General features: G+C 43.8%; 1 protein-coding gene across 5 annotated transcripts in view; it reads left to right on the top strand.

The window, feature by feature from the left end:
- The window catches only part of RIN2 (Ras and Rab interactor 2), a 73,220-nt gene that overhangs the window by 9,755 nt on the left and 41,805 nt on the right, over positions 1-21,660 (top strand). Inside the window, exons 2-5 of one of the 5 annotated variants that reach the window (XM_082234288.1) lie at positions 5,002-5,088; positions 10,919-11,013; positions 18,893-19,085; positions 20,079-20,190. In XM_082234288.1, the coding sequence (XP_082090414.1) occupies positions 5,032-5,088; positions 10,919-11,013; positions 18,893-19,085; positions 20,079-20,190 (457 nt within the window). In that variant the 5' untranslated portion in view covers positions 5,002-5,031. The other 4 variants (XM_082234290.1, XM_082234289.1, XM_082234292.1 and 1 more) reach the window with 4 other exon arrangements.

The following is a 21,660-nucleotide window of genomic DNA, read 5'->3' as shown; positions in this document are numbered from 1 at the left end:
TTCAGAACCATAAATCAGCAGGGGAAATACTGGCACATGTAGAAGCAGCAACCTAATTATTAAGATTAGGGAAAGGCACTCTTGGTATAAACGCCAACCTGCCTTTTAAGAAGCAGTTCTGGATCTTGGAGGTACTCTTAAGCTCCTAACGGTACGATAGCCACTCCTTAAGAGCATTACCATCTTGTTTAATTTCAGTTTTAACCATTTTAAAGTATGACTCCCACTGCTGCATTTTGAAGTACATATCCCAACCATCTAGATTCCACAAGTTTTACGTGGTATGTATAGAACACCTCTTAAGATTTTAAAAATCAATGGCAGGGGAGTGCCATAAAATGATAGTAATTTGTAAATTGCAAATTCAGTAAAAATATATTAGGGTGTAATTGTGGAAGCTGCATCATGGGAATATTATTTCAAAAGTAAACAAGTAAGCAATTTGTGGGGTGTAAATAGTAACACTATCATTATGGAATGGGACATCCCTATTTTCATCGGAGAAATGTTGGAGGGTATGGATTTGTTTGTGTTTATTGTTTGTGTTTTGTGTATTTTGTGTTTAAAATGAATATAAATCGATTTTCTCAAGAATGTTTACTTTCCTTTGTACATACGTTGGGAGGCCTCTGTAAGAGGGAAGGATTGAGAAGACAGGTTTATGATTGTTTAAGGTTAAGTTTCATTGAGTCTGTGCTGTTTTGTCGTGAGCCTTTTTAGTTAGGTTAGAATGGACAAGATTTCCTTGAGACGTCTTGATAAGGGCTGGTTGCTTGGGAACCGAGATTTCCTTTAGTTTTCCCGTAACCCCGCTGGAGGGCGACGTAGGTTCGGCTATGGCGTGGGGCTTGTCCTCAGGATGCTTCATTGAAGGACCTGAGTTTGTGGTTTTCTTTTGTGTTGTAGAAACTGAGTTCTTTATCGTTGGATTCTCCAACAGCTTCAAGAGCTTTTGGAAATTCATTTTTTAGTCCGACAGAGCGGCTTTCCATTTCAGCTTCCCAGTTTGATATTTTTAGGCTTTTTCTTTTTTTGCATTGAGTTTTTTCTCTTTAAGGGGACCCTCCCTCCTCCTGAGCTGGTTGGATTCTGTTTCGTTTTTTTGTAATCAAGGCCCAGTTGGGTTTCATTTCCATTGGTCATATTATTAGTTGTTATGTGAAGGAAGGAGGCTTCTTGTCTCTTAATTAATTCAGTTAGGGTGGTAAGCAGGCACTAACTTTCCAAAAGGAAATTTTTAATTGGCTCCAGTTCTTTACTTAACTGTATAGAACAGTTGTTGAGCAGCACACCCCTGACAGGTAAAAAATGTAGTTGTCCGGGTGCTGTAACCTTGGACTGTTTAGTTGTTTGTCTGTCTCAGCCAACTCAACTGAGGGGGAGCACCTTAATTTCTCTCCTGACAGTGAGGGTAAGGAAGTCCCGTTTATCCTGGTTTCTGTGTTTTTCAGGAATAGTTCCTGTTCCAAATATATTTCAGGGCCCTCTTTGGCTTTTCTGGCTTGTTTTAATTCGGTTGCTAGATCTATCCCTTCCCTTCTGTCGTTCGTTTTTGCCTCCCTCCCAGTCCAGGTCTGGTCAATAGACCACTCATGAGAATGGAGGTTTCCGGGATTGTTTGCTTCGTTTTCCTTAGGCTGAAAGTAGGGTGACATTTTGACCTGCTGTTTCTTTGGGGGAGTTACAGTGGATTGTGTGGGGGAAATTCCCAGTTCTTGGTAGCACTGTCTTGTGAGTACCATGCTCAGACTCAGAAATAATTGAAGCTGCTTTTTCTGGCCCACGATTTTGAGGGCTTTGCTTGGGAGGAGTTCTAGTTGTTTTAAATAGTTTCAAAAGGAGGGGGAGATTAGATTATCAGCCCCGCAGCTCCCGAAGTTTTTTCTAACAGGAGTCCGCACTTATTTTCAAGGGTTGAGCATTTTAATCGGAGTAATTTGATAAATAGAGCTCCTACTCACTCAGCAGAGACTCAGTGGAGACTTGACCCGGTGCCATCTTCTGGCAAAGACCCATTTATCCCTCTCCCTCTGTGAAAGCCTGTTGGAACAAAATTGTTCATTGTTTCAGAAAAGTGCAGATAGTGGCCACCTGCCATGCTTTGACAGGAATGCTGTTCCACAACCCATTGCATGTCCCACCAACCCCAGCCACCATGACCAATGATCAGGGATGTTGGGGTAGATTCTTAAATATATCTCGAAGGCTGCTGCAGTAGATAGGACCCAAGTCCAAATTATGAGAAAGGGGATTTTGACTGAACATTAGGAAGAACACCACACATAGGAGTATTGGAAGCTGCCTTAAACCAAGTGAGACCATTGGTCCATCAAGCCCAGCATTGTCTACACCATGTGTAGGCAAACTAAGGCCCAGGGGCCGGATCGGGCCCAATCGCCTTCTAAATCTGATGATAGCCATGTTCAAATATGTAAAAGGATGTCACATAGAGGAGGGAGAAAGGTTGTTTTCTGCTGCTCCAGAGAAGCGGACACGGAGCAATGGATCCAAACTACAAGAAAGAAGATTCCACCTAAACATTAGGAAGAACTTCCTGACAGTAAGAGCTGTTCGACAGTGGAATTTGCTGCCAAGGAGTGTGGTGGAGTCTCCTGCTTTGGAGGTCTTTAAGCAGAGGCTTGACAACCATATGTCAGGAGTGCTCTGATGGTGTTTCCTGCTTGGCAGGGGGTTGGACTCGATGGCCCTTGTGGTCTCTTCCAACTCTATGATTCTATGATTCTATTCTATGAAATCTGGCCTGCGGACGGTCCGGGAATCAGCATGTTTTTACATGAATAGAATGTGTGCTTTTATTTAAAATGCATCTCTGGGTTATTTGTGGGGCATAGGAATTCATTCATATTTTTTTTCAAAATATATTCTGGCCTCCCACAAGGTCTGAGGGACTGAAATAGTTTGCTGACCCCTGGTCTACACTGACGGGCAGCAGCTCTCCAGTATTCAGGCAGGAGCCTCTGCTAGCCCTGCCTGGACATGCTGGCATGCGTTCAAACTGCTGGGTTGGCAGGAGCTGGGACAAAACAACGGGAGCTCACCCTGTCATGTGGATTCCAACCACCGACCATCTGCTTGCAAGACCACCTATCAGGAATGTTGTAATGGTAGGGTTTTTCATGCATTGATGGGTTGGATTAAATGATATTTTGAGATCTATTATTCTTATTCCAGATCTCTTATTCTTATTCATCATGGCATGACCATCCACATGTAGCTTTTTAAACTGGCAGAAAAAGTGAGGGTTGAGTGTGTCACTATAGTCTGTGTCTTGGCTCTGTGGCCTCGATTTGTGGATGATGGCTGTGGCTGACTGACGCGATCATTGAAGCCCCAAGCTTTAGTGGCTGAGTACTGAGTCTTGGCCCAGAAAATGAGATCATATGTGTGTTCTGTTGTTGTTGTACCTTCTTTGAACAAATGGCCCTTTGGCCCTTTCATGCAGCACACAATTAAACTACGGCACTCTCCCACAGGAGGCAGTGATGGCCACCAACGTAGATGGCTTTAAAAAAGAGTTGGACAAATTCATGGAGGAAATTCATGGAGCCATGATGGCTGTGCTCTGTCTCCACAGTTGGGGCAGTAAGGCTTCTGAATGCCAAGTGCTGGCAGTCACAGGAGGGGACGGGGCTCTTGACTCGAACCCGGATTGCAGGTTTCCCACAAGCATCTGGTTGGCCCCTGTGAGATTAGGGTGCTGGAACAGATGGGCTGTTGGCTCGATCTATTATTTATCATTATTATTATTTATTAAATATCTCTACATTGCCCTTCATCTGAAAATCACAGGGCGTTTTACAACATAATCCCCACTCAGCCATGAAGCTCGCTGGGCCACCTTGGCCCAGTCACCATCTCTTAGCCTAACCTACCGTATTTTTCGCTCTGTAAGACGCACCAGACCACAAGACGTACCTAGTTTTTGGAGGAGGAAAACAAGAAAAAAAATATTCTGAATCTCAGAAGCCAGAACAACAAGAGGGATCGCTGCGCATTCGCTCCATAAGACGCACACACATTTCTCCTTACTTTTTAGGAGGGGAAAAGTGAGTCTTATAGAGCAAAAAATACAGTAATTCACAGGGTTGTTGTGAGCACAAAATGGGGAGGAGGAGAACCATGTACACCACTTTGAGATCCATGGAAGATAAAGGTGGTATATAAATGTAACTCCTCAGATAACTTTGTGTCCCTATCCTGCAGCAGTCTCTCTTAACGTTAGATCTGTAATCTTATAATCTTATATGGTAAAGGTAAAAGCTAAAGGACCACTGGACAATTAAGTCCAGTCAAATTGGACTATGGGGTATGACGCTAATCTCGCTTCAGGCTGAGGGAGCTGACGTTTGTCATGTGGCCAGCATGGCTAAACCGCTTCTGGCACAACGGAACACTGTGACAGAAGCCAGAGCACAGAGAAATGCTGTTTAGCTTCCTGCTGCAGCAGTACCTATTTATCTACTCGTGCTGGTATGCTTTCAAACTGCTAGGTTGGCAGGAGCTGGGACAAAACAACGGGAGCTCACCCTATCATGCGGATTTGAACCACCAACCTTCTGATTGGCAATTCCAAGAGGCTTGGTGGTTTAGACCACAGCGCCACCTGTGGCCCCTAATCTTCTATGGAGGATTAGGGGGGCCCCTACTATTTGCTCAATGTGCACTTTTGACTGAGGTCAAGCAAACAAAGCCATTTATGCCATTGCAGTTAAAATAATAATCATAATAAGTTGGTTAAAATCACCATAAGCAACTTGTGGGATGTATGAAGAGGGGGAAATGCCAGCAGCACTGTCTTTAAAGTGCAATCTACAGGAAATAATAGACCAAAAGGATAATATTAAAGGCTCTGGTAGGAAATAAATGGCACTGTGTTGTTGACAGGAAAAGATCTTGGCAAAACTGTTGCGACTGTTCCTGTGGCTTAGAAAGGAATTTCCTACTGACTGGACTAACCATTAAATATGTCTCTGCTTCTAGGAGGAGTTCGGTGAAGCTTTCCCAGAGAAAATGTCAACTTTGGCCATGGAAGCGCAGGGTCTTGACGAGAGAGGAAGTTTTTTTAAGGTAACTGAAAAGTTGTTACTTTATTTTGAGTAGGGAGACGTTTTTTTCTTTGACATGTAAGGTACTTATCTGTTAACTGCTAATTACTTTCCATCCTCAGTATTTAGACAAAGCTACAATAAGAAAACCTGGCTTTTGAACCATTGAAATTTGTATTTCTGCAGTTCTAGACTTTTGTAATCTTAACAGAATAGAATAAACTATACTATGTGCTGTATTTCAATCTGATGCTGTGGCCATTTGATAAGAGATCCAGCTATGTGCTCATTTGTAAACATGCTGCTATTTTCAATTTAGCTAGAATCTAGAATCTGTGATTTTTATATAGGCAAATACACACTGGTCTCAGCAACTATTAGTTTAGAATGCAGGCATGTACACACGGAAGCTGAAGTTTAAAGCTCAAGGATGATTAATAGATTGCTGGAGAGCTTTCAGTTTCTGCTGAAAACTTCCTTGATTTCGGGCATTTGTCATTTTACTTTGAGACTGTATGTGAACAGCCAGCAGTGGCATGATTTATTCTAAGGAAGATGACTTCAACAGTTTACCACTTAAAATAATGAAACTGGAAACTTTTGCTTATGGTCCTTCAAATGCACTTCAGCTATGGAATCGTTCTGTAGAAATTGAAGCCAGTTTCTGTCCTTGGCAAGTGGGGCTGAGCTGCCCAGACATTCGGGGGTGGGGGGGTGGGAGTGAGGGTGTGGGTGGAAGCAGACTGTAGAACAATGATGTTTCCAGGCTATATCTGGGACTGCTTCCTGTCATTGTCCCACTCTCAACAGGGGCATAAAAGGGGCAAGCTGTACTGAAGGGGTGCTCTGTTTGAGTAGAGATGTCATGGATCAGAATATCAGGCCCATTAAAATTTTTAAGGGTATGTGGTAGCCCCACCCCACCCACCCAGGGGAAAAAAAGAAAATCCCACTGGAAAGATTCTTTGTGTTGCTTGTGAAAACTGCTATTGCACCCAAGGATCCCACTGTTGTTGTTAATATTTATAATTATAAAGTATCATGAATGTGCACATTACAGAGGAACAAAAAGCCAGGAACTCAGCTAGATAGGTAAAGAAAAAGTGTTTTTTATATAATACTGTGACACCAGATGGCGCTGTGGAGTCCTGTCTTTCCCTACCGGATTTCCCGGTATGAGTTTACAATGTGTTTAACTGAATCGCTTCTTTGACATGTCTAGATCCAGCCCAGGTCTTTGTTCTGCAGAGCCTGAGATTTTAAACTGATGCTTAAACTGCTACAGATCATCAGTAATCTCTTGAAAGTTTGTTTAGAACACTTACCTAAAGGGAGCTTCTCACTGTACTTGACCAATACATTTAATGCCTGCATACTCTTCTTACGGGTGGCGCTGGGACGCGGGTGGCGCTGTGGGTAAAACCTCAGCGCCTAGGACTTGCTGATCGCATGGTCGGCAGTTCGAATCCCCGTGGCGGGGTGAGCTCCCGTTGTTCGGTCCCAGCTCCTGCCCACCTAGCAGTTCAAAAGCACCCTTAAGTGCAAGTAGATACATGACCTGGAAAAAGTGTCTGCGGACAAACGCCGACTCCCTCGGCCTTTAAAGCGAGATGAGCACCGCAACCCCAGAGTCGTTTGCAACTGAACTTAACTGTTAGGGGTCCTTTACCTTTACCTTTTTACTGGAAAGAGGTGTGTCAGATGCCTGCATAGTGGACTTCTGACTGGTGGTGAATGCACAAGCAGAGGAGATATAAGTAAAATATTAAAGTTGTGTTTTACATAGCGTTCATTTCTGCACTGCTGTGTGAAGATGGAGTTTGCTCAGAATGAAATACTGCTTGTATCATCCATGTTTAGAGCTTGCGGTGTGGATCCCTCTGGTGGACAGAACTGTGAAAGATACGCTCTTTAAAGAGCCCAAGATTTCATCATACCCAAACAAAAGCCAGATTGTATGTGGCTGGCTGCTCAATTCTCAGTTGCTCCCATTGAAAGATACAGGCTTTGCCTCACACTCAGCAATCTGCAGTGTGGAGTATAGCGACAGCAACACTGTCCATCACCCCCCAGACACTTGCAGGGGGCAAGATATTCTATTCCAGCAGTATAAGTGCACCCTGAGTACTTTTAGCTGAGTGATTACCATTCACTGCTGTGGTAAAAATAAAACAAATTACTGCACTGGGGGCAACTTCACAGTGGCAGTAAATTATCTCTGTATGGTGGGCTGCCTGGCTCCATTTACTGTGAATCTATGGGAACCCCTGTGCACCCCAGGGGTTTCTGTAACATAAAATCTTTCACTTCCCACATGAACCTGTGTTCTGACTATGATAACAACAGACATTTTGAGGCCTGTATAGCTAAATTGTTGCCTTTATCAATTGGTGATGCTAAATTGCAGTACAGTGTGCTTTCGTGTCCAGCAGGGGTCACATGAGCACTAGAAGCTCCAGCAAAGCAACACAAGCCCAGGCCACAACTTCACAGATGTGGTGAACAGGCATTGTCTTCAGGGTTCCTTGCCTGTGTAAGTTGTGCCTTGCTAGGTTAGACTGAAATCCACTTTCTAAGAGTCTCAGAAGACACTAGAAATTGACCCAGGGTTTGTGTCCTACTTTCCATAGCACCCCAACCATCCTCATTCCTTCTATAATGGTTTGAAGCTTTAGACATAAATCCCTCAGAAGTGAAATTGTCCCTTGATCTCAGAAAGTGAGCACCATCCTGTATTCACCAAATGTGCCATTGTGCACAAACCTGTTCAGCTTTCAAAGGAACCAGAGTAGCAGAAGTGGTATAATAGATCAGAAGATTGCTATATTGTGAAAGTATTAATGGAGACAATATTAAGGGTTTTCTCAACAAAATAACATATAATCCAGGCTTTATTACTGGTACAATATTAGTGTTCTGTGTAAATTTCTACTATATTATTACTACTACTATATTTTGTCAAAATCTTCTGCTTCTGCTTCAGAATACCGTTTAATTCCTGCATCTGCTTAAGCGGTATGAACAGTCAAATGAATTGCCAGGATTTTTAGTGAAAGAGAATTGTGTTTTTGTTTAATACATGGATCTCTTGTATTTTAACCAATGTAGTGCTGAGAATATAGACATTGGAACATCATAGTGAGGAATTACGGTAATTTTTCCTAGGGGTGAACCAGCAGATTTAAAGTCTGTTAAATGTTGCAAATTATTTTGTATTTTTTTAATATAAAAAAGCAGGGGATGCCACCCCTGCACGTGTTACTTGCCAACCATTCACAGCTTGTCTATATATTTCCATCTTTGTTTTATTCAAACTTCTGTTATTGTTTAAAACCACAATTTTAAAACCTGCCTTCTCTTTTGTTCCCCCGCCCTGACCATGCAAACTCAGGATGGTCTCGTGCAGCGCTACAAATTCTCCAGTGAGGGCTGCGTGACGGCAGCCTGACATTTTTGTGTATATAGGGAGAAATACTAGAATACACCTTTGTTTACAGTAGAGGTAGGGAACCTGTGGCCTTCTAGGTGTTGGTGGACTATAGTATTTGACCCTGCTAAGAGAAAGAGTGTACGATAGGAGTGCCTGGCATGCTCTGGTCCATGGGGTCACGAAGAGTCGGACACGACTAAACAACAACAAAGAGACAGAGAAATATGGATAGAAAAGTACCCTTTGGTTACCATCAACCAAGACCTCAAATAAACTTTTAAAATAAAGGCTAATTCATTCCTTACTCATGCTTAGGGCCTTGCTGCGTTGACAGGGGAGCAAGCCTGTGCTTTTAGCCTTGTCCCTGACATTGTTGTGCCTTTCTGCAACAGCTGTGTGTTGGGCACGGTTGTCCGCAGTGAAATTCCAATGTGCACACGCCAGCTTGTGTTGTTAAGGCTCCTGCGGCTGGAACACCTGCACAATTCTTCAGTGGTGTCCTGATAGTTCATAGCTGCCACTTAAGCATCAGCTCATGCACTGGAATTTCACTTCACACAGTTGCACACATCATGTGGTTGTTACAGAAAAGGAGCACCAGTGTTGGTGGCACAGCTTAAAAGCTCTCCATCAACACAGTGAGGCCTACATGAAAGCAATTTATAAATGGGGCTTAGCTGGTCCCCCCCCCCTTTGATTTTTGGTAATAGTTTTCCAAAAATGTTAACAATAAAACCTAAATGTAAAGGTACCCCTGCCCGTACGGGCCAGTCGTGTCCGATTCTAGGGTTGTGCGCCCATCTCACTTAAGAGGCCGGGGGCCAGCGCTGTCCGGAGACACTTCCGGGTCACGTGGCCAGTGTTACGAAGCTGCTCTGGCGAGCCGGCACCAGCGCAGCACACGGAAACGGCGTTTACCTTCCCGCTATAAAGCGGTACCTATTTATCTACTTGCACTTAAGGGTGCTTTCGAACTGCTAGGTGGGCAGGAGCTGGGACCGAACGGCGAGAGCTCACCCTGCCCCAGGGATTCGAACCGCCGATCATGCGATCGGCAAGCCCTAGGCGCTGAGGTTTTACCCACAGCGTCACCCGCGTCCCAACAATAAAACCTAGCCAGAAGTAAAAGAGCTACAGATTCCAGGCAGGCTTCATGCAATCGAACTTGAAAGACGATAAATTACAGATATCAGTGTAACAATTACTTGATATTTATAGGGTGGAGCAGCACTTCAGATACTTTCCATCTGTTCTTTCTGTACTTTTCGTACATTTTCTAAAAATAGATAACAAGTGGCAAAGGAAGGGTTTGGCCTGGTTTGGTTCTTAGAAACTCTGAACTATTTATTGATGCAACTCATTTCACTAGATGTTCCTAGGCTGGGACTGAACGGTGGAATCAGTTTGGCCTTTCCAGTGTGAGGCAACCTCTGTTCTGGCAGGAAATCAGATACTGTTTTTTTCCGGCAAAACAAATAACTTTGCTTCAGTAGTATTTCACATTAATTTGGTAGAATGTTGAAAGAGCTGTCTTTCCCCTTCATCTCACATAAGTGAATAATTAAGGGAGCCATCCTACACTCAGGAAACTGGCAAAAGTAAGTGGCTTTAAGTGAAGCCACTGCAAAGTTACACAAGATGATCCAAACTCTATTCAGCCGTTGGGCTACTGGTAGCTAAGCCAGACAAAGTCTGGCAGAGGGAAAACAAGCCTGTAAAATAGTGTTTGATTTACATCACCCTTTTTTGCTAGCTTAACTTCATATGCTCAAGCTGAGCAGGCTAGGATCCAGCCTAAGCACGCATACCCCCCCCTCCTGCTGGTCCTGCCCCTAGAATGCCCCCCTTTAAGGACTTAAACCAGCTTGGGCTCAGCTCAGCCAACTGGAGATGCATTGGTGTACCTCGAGCCGAGTTGAGGATTGCTACTTACACTGAGGTAAGCTGCCTGTGCTGGAATCCTCCTCACTCAGCCGGAGATTCTCTGGATCCTGCCTTCTCATCCCAGCAGATCTTGCTATAGGATTGCTCCTTATGTGCCCAGCTTAACATTTCTTATAAGGATGATTGAAGAAATGCTTTTTCGTAGCTTTTATGATATTTTGTTGGGGTTTTGTGTAGGTCTCTTAATGCATTATTTTTTGCTGGAGAGGCCTCATATAAATCTTTTAAATAAATGTTACCACCTGTTGTTAATGCATTTAGTTTTGTATTGCTGGGTTTCAATCTGAACCATTCTATAAGCCTCCATGAGGTAAATGATGTTTTCCTCTTATCCTGGTCTCTTTTCCTTCAGGAAAGGGAAGTCAAAATGGAAAGGAGCAAAACGGGTTGTAATCTTGAGTCACCCATTTTGCCTACTATTTTATTGCCACACCTCTTCCACTTGTTTGACGTCATACTGTTTTTGCCCTTTCTTTAGCTGATTGACACAATCGCTTCAGAAATCGGAGAACTGAAACAAGAAATGGTGCAAACAGATCTAGTGCTAGAAGATGGACCCACCAGTTTACAAAGGTTAGTAGCATTATATGGCAAGCATTTGGTGTGGTTGTGCTACAGAGGTCAAGAAGGTGATGTCTTCCACCATGCTGATTAGTTTATAGTACTACGACTATGAAATACTACTTGGTACTTTGGCTAAGATTTAAAGCAGTTTTCCATTGACAGTGACTAGTGATCAAAACTGTTGTGTGTTCATTCTTTTTATATGCTCTTGTAGTAATTTAGTGGTTACTGGGACATAGTTGTCCAACTTAAAACTAATAGCATGTAGAGTCTTTAAGAACTGAATGTAGAAATGTATCTAGCTTTCAGGTTTAGTTACTGAGAGATTTCAGCCAAAATTACAAAAGAGCATGCATTTTTTATTGCATGAATATATTGAGGGCAGTGAAGAGGGGCAGCTAATTAGGTTTAGACAGGAAATAATTGTTCTGTATGTAGAATTTATAGAATCATAGAATCATAGAATCATAGAGTTGGAAGAGACCACAAGGGCCATCGAGTCCAACCCCCTGCCAAGCAGGAAACACCATCAGAGCACTCCTGACATATGGTTGTCAAGCCTCTGCTTAAAGACCTCCAAAGTAGGAGACTCCACCACACTCCTTGGCAGCAAATTCCACTGTCGAATGCTTCCATTTAAACCAGATCTGAGATACTATTTGTGTTTAAACTACTGTTAAGTTCAGTAAGAACTGAGATTCTCACAATTTACAAACTAGTTTGAAAAATTTCAGATGGGAATAGTCCCCTTTCTGTTTTTCTGCATAACTGCTGATGCTCTCTGATATATCTTTGAATGAAGTCCTGCTGCTGACCAGTAAACTGAAAGATCGTGGGTCAAGCTGAAGTTCATTTTGGATGAGAATGCCAGCCTGGCATGTGCAATGGAAGCCTGGTTAGATGTGGTGTGGGAAATGAATTGCTTTCCAGCTTTGCCCGGCAGACTTCCCAACAGAGTAGCCAATTAGCCCTGGGGAAACAGCAGCAGAAGTGCAATCACCCTTTCATAAAACTGAGTACCAGCCAGGCCTGGTCCCTCCATGAGGCAGGTGGAGGCAGGAGCGCTAGCTTGGCCCTGCAACCATGGGTGCTGGGGCCTTGCATGCTGTGGGGGCTGTGCGCGCACGTCAGCACATTGCGAGGCGTGTGCGTCAGCACACCCAGCAGCATTCACAAGTGACATCAGCATGCCCCACTCGCGCACGCCGCCAGGCAGGCTGATGTCGCACGCGCACGCCCCGCAGCATGCCTGGCTGCCCGCCACCACAATTTGCCCGGCCCCTTCATGGAAAATGTTGTGGGCCCCAGGGAGCCGGTGCTAAGGGGTGGAGGAATGCAAGGAGCACTTCCGCGAGAGCTCATGCGCCACCGCCAGAGAAGTGAAGAGAAGCCAGAAGTCACAGCTGCACAACTCCTGTAAGAGGGGCTTCAGTGGGGGTGGCACACAGCATGAGCACAGGGTGACACCTTCCCCTTTCACCTCAGGCAGCAAAACAGAATGGCCTGCCCCGTCTCTGTGACACTCCAAGATGCCGGTGTGCCATCTACCTTGCTGCTCCATCATCTTCCTTCCAGGCTTGTTGAGGTGGTCTTAGGGCGATGTTAAACTTATTATCCTAGGCCAGTGTTTTTCAACCCTTGACCAACTACATTCTTTCTCTGGCTCCCCTGTGGAAGCCACTTACACTAGGGTTCTGTTGCAGAAAGTGAGGATTTCCCCATTCTGCTTCTTCCCCACCCCTTTCCGGTGCCATTTTTGGCACATGTGTAAGTGGGAGCACATTTGTCAACAGGAACCCAAGCAAGGCACCTGCTCTTCAGGGCTGAGCCCCAGGGCTGAGCTGACACAGGGCTGCCCTTCCCAGACTTAGTGTGCACATGATGAGAGGCATGGAGAGGTTAAGATCAGAAGAAGAAATATTTTGCTATTGTGGAGAAGGAAAGCGTGAAACACACAGCACAGGAAACACATGCAGACATGGTCCTTTCCTGCAACACAGAAGACACTCCTCACTTTGAGGGTGAATTTTTAAATCCCCTAGTTTTGGGGACTGAAACTGCCTTGGTCATCTTGTTTTCTGACATACATTGGGAATAGACAGCAGGATTGTGTCATTTTTGTTCTGTTGGACCTCTCAGTGGCTTTTAATACCATCAGCCATGATTTCCTTCTGCACCACCCAGCTGGGTTGGACCTAAGTAATCTTACCTGGAGGGCAGGTTTCTGCAGGTGGTCTGGGGAGTTCCACTTTGCTGTTGTTCATTCTTTCAGCATCCATATAAAACCACTAGGAGATGCTGTCTGTAGTACATTAATGTACAAAGAAAACCCAGCATTTTTCATTTTACTCCATGCAGGCAGTAGAAACCTTTGATCAGTGTATGGAGGCTGCGAAGGGCTGGCAGGTGGCCAACGAACTAAGACTTAATTCAAGGCAAGATAGAGGAGGTAGAGTTGAGCACTTGGAAAGCTGTTGTGAGCTGGGACATTGTTTCTTCTGGATGAGGTGGTACTCCTTCTGAAAGGTGTGGTGTGTACTTTGTACCTTGCCCTTTGCATGTCAAGGTAGTGTCCATGGCCAACATTTGTGCTTTTTGACTGGTGCGCCAACTATGACTCATCTTAGAGAAAGCAGATCTGGTCATAGTATGTTTGCACCACATCCAGGTTGACTACTACCATGTGCTGTACTTGGGGCTGCATGGGAAGGCAGTTTGGAAACTACAGCTGGAGAAAAATGTTACTGCCAGTTACTTGGAATAAATAAATCCTTTTCTTTTGGAGGTGGACTAGCTCCTTGTTTGTTTCCAGGCTCAGTTCAGACTGCTGGTTCTGACCTTTAACGTCCTGAACAGTGTTGATCCATGGTATCTAAAGCATCACTTACCCCTATATAAAACTGACAAATAGAAGGGGAAGAAATGAAGGCAGTGAGAGATTTTACTTTCTTGGGCTCCATGATCATTGCAGATGGTGACAGCAGTCACGAAATTAAAAGACGCCTGCTTCTTGGGAGAAAAGCAATGACAACCTAGACAGCATCTTAAAAAGCAGAGACATCACCTTGCCAACAAAGGTCCGTATAGTTAAAGCTCTGGTTTTCCCAGTAGTGATGTATGGAAGTGAGAGCTGGACCATAAAGAAAGCTGATCGCCAAAGAATTGATGCTTTTGAATTACGGTGCTGGAGGAGACTCTTGAGACTCCCATGGACTGCAAGAAGATCAAACCGATCCATTCTGAAGGAAATCAGCCCTGAGTGCTCACTGGAAAGACAGATCCTGAAGCTGAGGCTCCAATACTTTGGCCACCTCATGAGAAGAGAAGACTCCCTGGAAAAGACCCTGGTGTTGGGAAAGATTGAAGGCACAAGGAGAAGGGGATGACAGAGGACGAGATGGATGGACAGTGTTCTTGAGGCTTGCATGAGTTTGACCAAACTGCGGGAGGCAGTGGAAGACAGGAGTGCCTGGCGTGCTCTGGTCCATGGGGTCATGAAGAGTCCTAAACGACTAAACAACAATATAAAACTTTGTTTTCCAATTGAGAACTTCGTGAAGGCTGTATTTCTCATATCATCATTGTCAGAAATTAGGCTGGGAAGGGCTCAGTGCAGCAGAGGTGGGACAACAGATTCCTGTGCCTATATCTGCCTTTGACTGGACTTAACCATCCAGGGGTCCTTTACCTGTACCTGTACCTTTACCTTCACCTTCACCTTCACCTTACAGCCCATTGGTACAGTTGGGAGCTCTTTCACTGTGCTGACCTGGTGTGCATTACTGAGACATGGATGGCAAAGATGGGTGGGTCACATCTTACCCAGGTCTGTCATACAGGGTGCTTGGTGCAGCACCAATCCAGGCTAAAGGACCAGGGAGGTGGGGCTGTCGTAGTTCACTGTAGTTTGTTCTTACTCAATGGGGAATGTGCTTTAGAGTGGGACTAGAAAACCTGTATTTGAAGTTGGGTCTTAGAGACAAATTAGGGCTGCTGTTGTTGTGCTGTCCACCCAGTGGCCCAACAGCCTCCCTCACTGAGCTGGTCACAGTGGTCCTGGAGGAATCCCAGACAAGAATTCTGGGTGACCAACTTGGGATTTCATGGCACCCATGGGACTGTCTCAGTTTGTCATAGGCCTGACATACAGATCTGGGCCTACCCTTGACGTTGTCTTTGTTCCAAGTAGGGAGAGGGATGTTTTCAAAACAGGAAACTGTCATTGACTGTTAATTGACATGATTTAATTGATGGTATTGTGCTACAGCTAGTTCTGCTATAATTGTGACCTCATCTTTTACTAGAATGTCATTGTGACAAGTGTCTGCAAAGGTTGTTAAGTGCTGAGTAAATGGTGCACATTTGACAGCTAGTTTGCAAAGTACAGATACAAGTGTCCGCATTCCCCAATTTAACAGCAGTGGCAGAGGAGAGAACTGTTGGGCATTGTGTACTCACTGAGGGTAATTTCATGCTCATCCACCTCATTGTGTAAGTCGCTTCCACATGTCTGGGTCCTGCTAGTGACATATGTATTGAGCATGAGATTTGGCCACAGGTGGAAATATGGTAGCTTCTCATAGCAGCAGAAGGAACCATACCATGTCATTGTTCCTCCTGTGTACTAGTGTGGCAGTGGACCCAACTTCAGAGATGCAGCTCCCACACTGCAGTGGTAATGAGTAAATCAGTGTGGAGAGGAAGTACAGCTTTGCTGTCTCTTCTCTTGAAACTAAACAGGAAGAACAGGAATGGAAGAGAAGAGCCTTGGTACTGCCTCCTCTTCCCACTGACAAGTCTGTACGAGGAGTTATGAATCATCATTTTGCTCAAAAGGGTGGCGCTATGTGAGTGGTGGATGAACTGATGATGCTTGGGCACCAGCTTCTGCCCCTGTAATATTTTTCTTATTACAAAATACTCTTACTTTCACTGGAATGTAAATGCCCTCCTTCAATGAATCATAGATCAGCTGTGTAATTGAGGTGTTTGAGTACCTGCTCCATGGTAAGTCACCTGCAATGAGTCTTACGGTTCCAAGTGCTCTGTTCTTGTGCTGGTGCAGTGCTATGCAATTCTTCATTGTGAAGTCATTTAATCAGTCCATTGTGACTGGCAGAACTGGAAGATACATTAGAGAGAGAAATACCTTTAGCCTGTGATCTTGAGGAAGCTTGTCAACATGTCTCTTAAGTTCCCAGGCTTCTTGTCCCAGAGTTTAGTTTCTGCGTCGCTAGATCACTTCTGTAATAGTCACTTCTGATGTGAGTTGCAGGATGCTTTTCCGAGACAGTAAAAGACAACTGCAACCATACATTCTAAAATAGGCTTGTGACGGAGGGAAGAAAGTTGGACCTTCATTGTAGTGCAGGTGTTAAAGTATGGAATGGATGCATAAGGTCTTGTGTTCCTCAAAAAAAAAGGTAAAATCCTGAAAGTTGTACTGGATGCTATGGTGCATAGAGCATAGAGCATATAAATTTGCTGGACATTGTTTCATTTATATATCAGTGTCCAGCAAAATAGCAGCTTATAATACAAATGTGTGGCTAACTTTTTGAAAATGGGGTAAATAGTCTATCATTTTATGGTAGAACAATAATTACATAATGTTTCAGAGTGCTCATAGTGCTTCATGTATATTAACTCAGAAATCTTTACAACAACCCTGTAAGGTAAACAAGTATAATTATCTCCATACCACAGAAGTGGGGGCTTGGGTAGAATAAGAGCCTGCTGAAGGCCACACGGAGGTGAGATATGAATTAGGGACCTCCTGTTCACAGATTGCATTACATACCACTTGCTTGGTTGCCACTCATTTTATGGTATTAACTAAGGTTGCCATATTTCAAACCAGAACACCCCAAAAGTTTTTTTTAGGAAACCACCAAAATTCCCCCTGGACGTCAATTCCGCCTTTGAAATCCCGGTAATGTCCATATGTATGGCAGCCCTATATTAACATAATTTATGGTATTTCCTAACCTTGCCTCTACACCCTGTGTCCAAGAACAGGCAACAACACTCCCTAGAAAGCTCACAAACAGCTAACTGCAATAAGGATTGTCTCTTCCCATATGAACTGACCCAGACCCTTCCATTATCACCTGAGGCCCTTCATGTGCCTCCTCCATGAGAGATCCAGAGGATGGCAACTTTAGAACGGGTGGCTCCCCATTTGTGGAATGCTCTACCCAGGAAGACGTGTCTGGTGCCATTATTATACAGGTGAAACTCGAAAAATTAGAATATCGTGGAAAAGTTCATTTATTTCAGTAATTCAACTTAAAAGGTGAAACAAATATATGAAATACTCATGACATGGAAAGCGAGATATGTCAAGCCTTTATTTGTTATAATTGTGATGATTATGGCGTACAGTTGATGAAAACCCCAAATTAATAATCTCATAAAATTTAGAATATTAGATGAAATCAGCATAACAAGGATTGCAAATAGAGCAATATTGGACTTCTGAGAAGTAGAAGCATGCACAGGTACTCAGTACTTGGTTTGGGCCCCTTTTGCATCAATTACTGCCTCTATGTGGCGTGGCATGGATGCTATCAGCCTGTGGCACTGTTGAGGTGTTATGGAAGACCAGGATGCTTCAATAGCAGCCTTCAGCTCTTCTGCATTGCTCAGTCTCATGTCTCTCATCTTTCTCTTGGCAATGCCCCATGGTTTCTCTATGGGGTTCAGGTCAGGCGAGTTTGGTGGCCAATCAAGCACAGTAATCCCATGGGCGTTGAACCAGGTTTTGGTACTTTTGGCAGTGTGGGCAGGTGCCAAGTCCTGCTGGAAAATGAAGTCAGCATCCCCATAAAGCTCGTCTGTGGAAGGAAGCATGAAGTGCTCCAAAATCTCCCGGTAGACGGCTGCGTTGACCCTGGACTTAATGAAGCACAGTGGACCAACACCAGCTGATGACATTGCTCCCCAAACCAACACAGAGTGTGGAAACTTCACACTAGACTTCAAGCATCTAGCATTGTGTGCCTCCCCATTCTTCCTCCAGACTCTGGGTCCTTGGTTTCCAAATGAGATGCAGAAGTTGATCTCATCAAAAAAGAGGACTTGGGACCACTGAGCAACAGACCAGTTCTTTTTTTCTTTAGCCCAGGTAAGACGCTTCTGACGTTGTTTCTTGTTCAGGAGTGGCTTGACAAGAGGAATACATTTGAAGCCCATCTCCAGGATCCGTCTGTGTGTGGTGGTTCTTGATGCACTAACTCCAGCCTCAATCCACTCCTTGTGAAAGTCTCCAACACGTTTGAATGGTCTTTTCCTGACAATCCACTCCAGGCTGCGGTCATCCCTGCTGTTGTGCACCTTTTTCTTCCACACTTTCCCTTCCACATAACTTTCCATTAATGTGCTTTGATACAAGCACTTTGAGAACATCCAACTTCTTCTGCAATTACCTTTTGAGGTTTTCCCTCCTTATGGAGGGTCTCAGTGATGGCTTTCTGCACAACTGTCAGGTCAGCAGCCTGCCCCATGATTGTGCTTCCTACTGAACCAGACTGAGAGACCATTTGAAGGCTCATTACTGAAATAAATGAACTTTTCCACGATATTCTAATTTTTTGGGTTTCACCTGTATATCTTTAGGCAACGGGGAAAAACATTCCTCTTCTCCCAGGCCTTTGGCTAATTAAACATTCTATGCCCTTTTAAAATGTGTGTGGGGCAGTTACGGTTTTGGTTTGTTACTATAGTATGTATTTTGTGCTTCTATATTGTAAACTGCTGTGTGATCCTTGGATGAAGGGCCTAAAAGCATTATTTGCTTTTTAGCATAATATTTGCTGAAGGTATTGATGTCTTCTTGAGGGATCTAAACTTAGGCTTTAATTTCCCCCACCCCTTATGTTGTTTACAGTCTAGAGAAAGACATGGATGACATGTGTCCGGATCAGAAGGATTCAAAAAACATCATACGAGATTCTGGATATGACAGCCTCCCCAATAAGCTCAGCATACTGGATAAACTTCTTCATACGCACCCTATCTGGTTACAGCTTGGCTTGAACGATGCTGAGGCAGTGGAAGTTCTGCAGTCCCAGCCTCCTGGAGTAAGAAATGCCTGTCATTTGACCTAAATACAAAATAAATGCTTATTTGCTGCACCCTTTCTTCACAGTTGTCCAGAATGAGCAACTCATGTGGTTGTAGTATTCAGACACATTGTGAATCTGCCTTATACCATGGCATACGGTTGGTTCAACTCACCCAAATTATTTCGCCTACCACCCCCTTTTCAGAAAAACAATAACTCAGCACCCCTCACCCCAAAATCCACCTTCTTTAAGTGAAGCCTGGGAAAGGGTTCCCCCCCCCCAGCCTTGGAAAACCCCTCACCTCCAGCATGACTGCCGGATCCAGGGGAGGCGTCACTGTCCCGTAACGGTGCCCGACCTAGCAGTAAGCATCATTACAGAACAGATGAAACGTGTATGAATGGTTTTTCAAAACTTTCTTGTCTTTTCTTCTTTATGCTTCCACCACCCCCTTATTTTTATTCAACTCCCACCCAATTGCACATGAGGTTGCTACCACCCCCCTGGATTGTTCCAGCGCACCCCAGGGAGCAGTATCGCCCACCTTGGCAAACACTGATCTAGGCCACTACTGGCAACTCTGACTGGCAACAGCTCTTGCAAGCAGGGATTCTTCCTTGTCCTTTGCCAAAGACCATTTCTGTTGGGGATCAATTCTGATCCTTCAGTCAGGAGTGTTCATGCTCCTCAATTGAGCTGAGGACCTTCTCTGAAAGAGGTAAAGAGGTCATTTCTGGTTCTCAGCATGGGGTAGGTTGTGTTTGAACTTTCAGCCCCAGCTGAGGGTAATTATTATAGCCATTCTGCTGTGCCATGGCTGCATGAGTCGTGAGCATCATTCACAGAGTGGACAGTCAGACACTGAACAGGATACCTTATGAAATGTTAGACTCTATTCTGTGCCTATGTATCCGACGTTATTGGCCCCTCTGCTGGAACTGCTAAAGGAGGCCAGCCCAAATAGAAGTCTAGAATGATATTTCTTCAAAATGTATTTTATTTTTATAGACCTTCCTTGTGAGGAAATCCACAAGAATGCAGAAGAAAGTCTTATCTCTACGTGTACCAAATGATTTTGGATTGTGTCTCAAAGAGTTTGCAATAAAAGAGAGCACATATAGTAAGTATTTAAAAACTTGTCTCTTCTTCTCTTGGCTATGCTGTGATGAGTAGAAAAATTCCTGAGGTTAATTGACTGTGATTTCCCATGAACATTAGCTGAGTCAGTGACAAAGTGACAAAGATAATGAGGCTTCATCGCCTTAAATTAAGGTGCTTGTTTATAGTCCAGGTTGACAGATACCTGTCTTGGGTTCACCTGTTTAAATTTTAGCATCTGCATGTTTCTATACCCTTTTGCTATACACACTTGCACTCATATAATTAGAATCTTTTAAAGCATTTTAGAAGTGTGTTTGGCAGGAGGGGGGAGAGAATCGTTCCCTTTCTATGAGGATTCATGCCTGCCACTTACGAACTTTAAAATAATTAATCAAAGTGTTCAGAAAGGGTGGTGTCACTGTTATCTTGGAGCACTGCTAAATTTTGTAATTGTTCCTTTGGGACAACTGTGATGCTCTAGAACAGGTTGAAAACCTCTATCCTGTCATGTTGTATGTGAACAGTCTTGCCACAATGAATGGGAAAACCTAAAGGACTTATTATTCAGGGGTGTAAAACAGTTGTCTGAACATTTGTCTGTTGTAAGCTGAACAAGATCTTCGGCAACTAGATGCACACCTCTCTTACACAAGCTGGCCAGAGCAATGACAGTGGGAAAGTGCACATTTGGGTGAATTTCTCTTTGAAAATAATGGGCGGCACCTGCTTTTGGACGCACATTCAGATAGGCTCCCAGATTACACCTATAGATGGCGTAAGCATGAGTTTCCAAGGCACTGCAAAGTTTCTGTAGATGTGCAAAGTTTTGTGGGTATCTGCTAAAACCACTGGGGCAGGCAGTGCAGAAATGGAAAGCCTGCATGTATAAAGGGACTGGTTTTATGCCTAATTATAATGGTTGCAGTGGTGGATGTACAACTAATGGGAGTCATTGGCTATGAGCTGTGCTTGTGCATGTAAGATTTATTAATAGGAACATTTTCAATTTATATATATATATATATTGCCCTTCATTTATCTATCTTTTCAATATGTTAAAAATTATTTGACTTCTAACAAACTATTAGACAATAATAGCCTGATTTATATGAAAGAAATCTTGATGTATGGTTGTGATGCTGAATGGTTTGTGGAATTTGTGAATTAAAGGGCAAGTTATTTCAGCAAAATAAATAGTCTTTACTAAGATATGATGCAGCTGCAAAATGTGTCAGCGGCTGTTGGCGTGTTGTGCAATGCAGGTTTTGTGACTCATTTAACTAACTGTTTAGACAAATGCTAAGAACTTTAAAAACAAAACAGCAACAACTAGTCCTTTTGCGACAGAATTTTGGCTGAGGTATTTCAGATGGTCAGCTGCATGTGTGGCTTTTGTTACAAATGTAGTCTGTGTGCTGCAGATTCAGTACTACGTAGAAAGTAAGTTCAACAACATTTCCCAGAACATGTATTGAGTTTGTTTTCTTCT

Source organism: Podarcis vaucheri, assembly GCF_965113315.1.
Source record: "Podarcis vaucheri genome assembly, chromosome: 8".
Classification (NCBI taxonomy): Eukaryota; Metazoa; Chordata; class Lepidosauria; order Squamata; family Lacertidae; genus Podarcis; species Podarcis vaucheri.
The sequence above is the reverse complement of the archived record's forward strand: the minus strand, read 5'-3'. Positions and strand labels throughout refer to the sequence as shown.